This window comes from Cornus florida, unplaced genomic scaffold (assembly GCF_030987335.1).
Source record: "Cornus florida cultivar Cherokee Brave unplaced genomic scaffold, ASM3098733v1 CherokeeBrave_3.0.0_Hap2_Chr08, whole genome shotgun sequence".
NCBI lineage: Eukaryota > Viridiplantae > Streptophyta > Magnoliopsida > Cornales > Cornaceae > Cornus > Cornus florida.
In genome coordinates this window covers 32,254,723-32,257,047 of record NW_026775578.1, presented here as the reverse complement: position 1 = coordinate 32,257,047, position 2,325 = coordinate 32,254,723, and the positions used below count along the sequence as shown (strand labels likewise).

The 2,325-nt window shown below is 45.3% G+C and overlaps 1 protein-coding gene across 1 annotated transcript; it reads right to left on the bottom strand.

Annotated features, from left to right (window-relative positions):
- Positions 1–701: 701 nt before the first annotated feature.
- On the bottom strand, positions 702–1,996 carry LOC132270006 (uncharacterized). The gene is made up of 3 exons (XM_059771230.1): positions 1,737–1,996; positions 1,506–1,641; positions 702–1,202 (listed from the first exon to the last, which is right to left on the bottom strand). The coding sequence occupies exons 1-3, from the start codon at positions 1,994–1,996 to the stop codon at positions 702–704; spliced, it is 897 nt and encodes a 298-aa protein (XP_059627213.1).
- Positions 1,997–2,325: the final 329 nt, after the last annotated feature.

Here is a 2,325-nt window from a genome sequence, read left to right as displayed (position 1 = left end):
GTCCTATTCGTGACCTCAACTTGCCCATTGGCTTGGGGATGGGCAGGAGAGGAGAAATAAACTTTGATCCCAAGTTCATTACAAAAATCAAGGAACTACTCACTTTCAAACTGCTTCCCGTTATCGGTCAAAATTACCCTTGGTGCTCTGAACCTGCAGATTATTGTCTTCCAGAAAAACTTTTTTACTTCATTCGCTCCAATATGAGCTAATGGCTCAGCTTCTACCCATTTGGTGAAATAATCGATAGCCACAATTGCGTATTTAGTTTGTCCCTTCCCTTGGGGTAAGGGGCCGATGAGGTCTGTCCCCCATTGGGTAAAAGGCCATGGCCCTGTAAGAGGGGTTAACTTTTCTGCTGATTGTTTTGGGACATTGGCGAATCTCTGACACTTGTCACATTTCTTCACAAACTCAAGTGCATCTGTCCTTATAGTAGGCCAAAAGTATCCTTGTCGGATAGCTTTATGCGCTAGTGATCTGCCCCCAGCATGATTTCCACAAAGGCCTTCATGTATGTCTTTTAGAATGTAATTTGCCTCATCAATGGAGACACAATGCAAGTAAGGTAGAGAAAATCCCTTCTTGTAGAGAACCCCATCAATGAGGGAATATTTTGCCGCACGCATCCTAATCTTTCGTGCTTCCATGCGGTCCTGGGGTAGCTCTTCGTTCTCAATGTACCTGATAATGGGTTCTGCTCACTCCACCTGGTGTATTTTCTGTGGCCAATCCCAGACCATGCTAGGCTCATCCAAATATCCCACGGGTATGGCTTTATCTTCCTCTGTGGTTGCCAGTCGAGCCAGGGCGTCTGCCTGCGCATTCTCTTCTCGGGGGGTCCGGTGAATAGAAAACTTCTTAAAAAAACCCTTGATATCCTCTATCTTATGTAAATAGGTCTTCATTTTCTCATCCTTGGCTTCATATTCCCCCTGGACTTGTCCAGTTATTAGTTGAGAGTCAGTATATGCTACTAGTCGTTCAACTTCCAAAGCTTTCGCCATCCTGAGGCCTGCTAGGAGGGCTTCATACTCTACCTCATTGTTGGTTACTTTAAAACCAAACCTGAGTGCATATTTGATGCATTCCCCATTTGGGGAGATAATTACTAGCCTTGCCCCACTTGCACGGGCGTTGACAGACCCATCCACATATAACGTCCAAGTAGATTCGGCTTCTTCCTGCTTATCTATAGCATGCTAGGGCCCATCTTCTGGTGTGAATTCCGTTATAACATCTGCCAGCACCTGGGCTTTTAAGGCCGTTCGGGGTTTGTATTGGATATCGAACTCTCCAAGTTCTACCGACCACTTCATGAGTCGCCCTGAAGTATCAGGTTTGCGGAGAACCTACCTAAGTGGTTGGTCCGTCAATACTATTATTGTATGAGCTTGGAAGTAAGGGCTGAGTTTCCTCGCGGAGATAACTAGAGCAAATGCCAACTTTTCTATCCTTGGATACCTTTCTTCTGCCCCCCTGAATACACAGCTAATATAATATACCGGTTTCTGGTTTCCATCCTCTTCGTGGACCAAAGTTGAGCTTACTGCCGACGGAGAAACCGCCAAGTACAAATACAACTGTTCTCCTTGCATCGCCCGCGACAATAATGGTGGTGAAGTGAGATACTCCTTAGCTCTGTAAAAGCTTGCTCACACTCAGGGGTCCATGAAAAAGCTTTCCTGAGCACACAGAAAAAAGGCAGACACCTATCGGTCGCCCTGGAAATCAACCTGTTCAGAGCTGCGATCCTTCCTATCAATCTTTGAAGTTCCTTGGTCGATGCTGGAGACTGCATGTTGAGAATCGCCTGGACCTTCTCAGGGTTAGCTTCTATCCCTCTTCTACTTACCATGTAACCGAGGAATTTCCCAGAGGAGACTCTGAAGGCACATTTACTTGGGTTGAGCTTCATCTGGTGTTTCCTGAGGACTTGGAACGTTTCTTGTAGATCAACCAGATGGTCTTGAGCTTTCAAGCTTTTTACGAGCATGTCATCCACATACACTTCTATATTCCTTCCGATTTAGTCCTTAAACATCAGGTTTACTAGCCGCTGATATGTTGCACCAGCATTTTTTAGCCCAAAAGGCATCACCTTATAGCAATATAAACCTCTGTCCGTGATGAAAGAGGTTTTATCTCTGTCTGGTGTGTGCATTGAGATTTGGTTATACCCTAAGTGTGCATACATAAAACTGAGCAGCTCATGGCCAGCTGTCCCTTCTACCAACATATCAATTCTTGGCAGAGGGAAACTGTCTTTGGGGCACGCCTTATTTAAATCGGTAAAGTCTACGCACAACCTCCATTTTCTATTGG

Excerpts from the sequence above, each read along its gene's own strand:
- LOC132270006 (XM_059771230.1), bottom strand. The coding sequence starts at position 1,996 with ATGCTCGTAAAAAGCTTGAAAGCTCAAGACCATCTGGTTGATCTACAA. Across the intron at positions 1,642-1,736 it reads AGGATCGCAGCTCTGAACAG|AGCTAAGGAGTATCTCACTT; the intron begins GTTGATTTCCAG and ends AAGCTTTTACAG. Across the intron at positions 1,203-1,505 it reads AGGATGGAAACCAGAAACCG|CATGCTATAGATAAGCAGGA; the intron begins GTATATTATATT and ends GATGGGCCCTAG.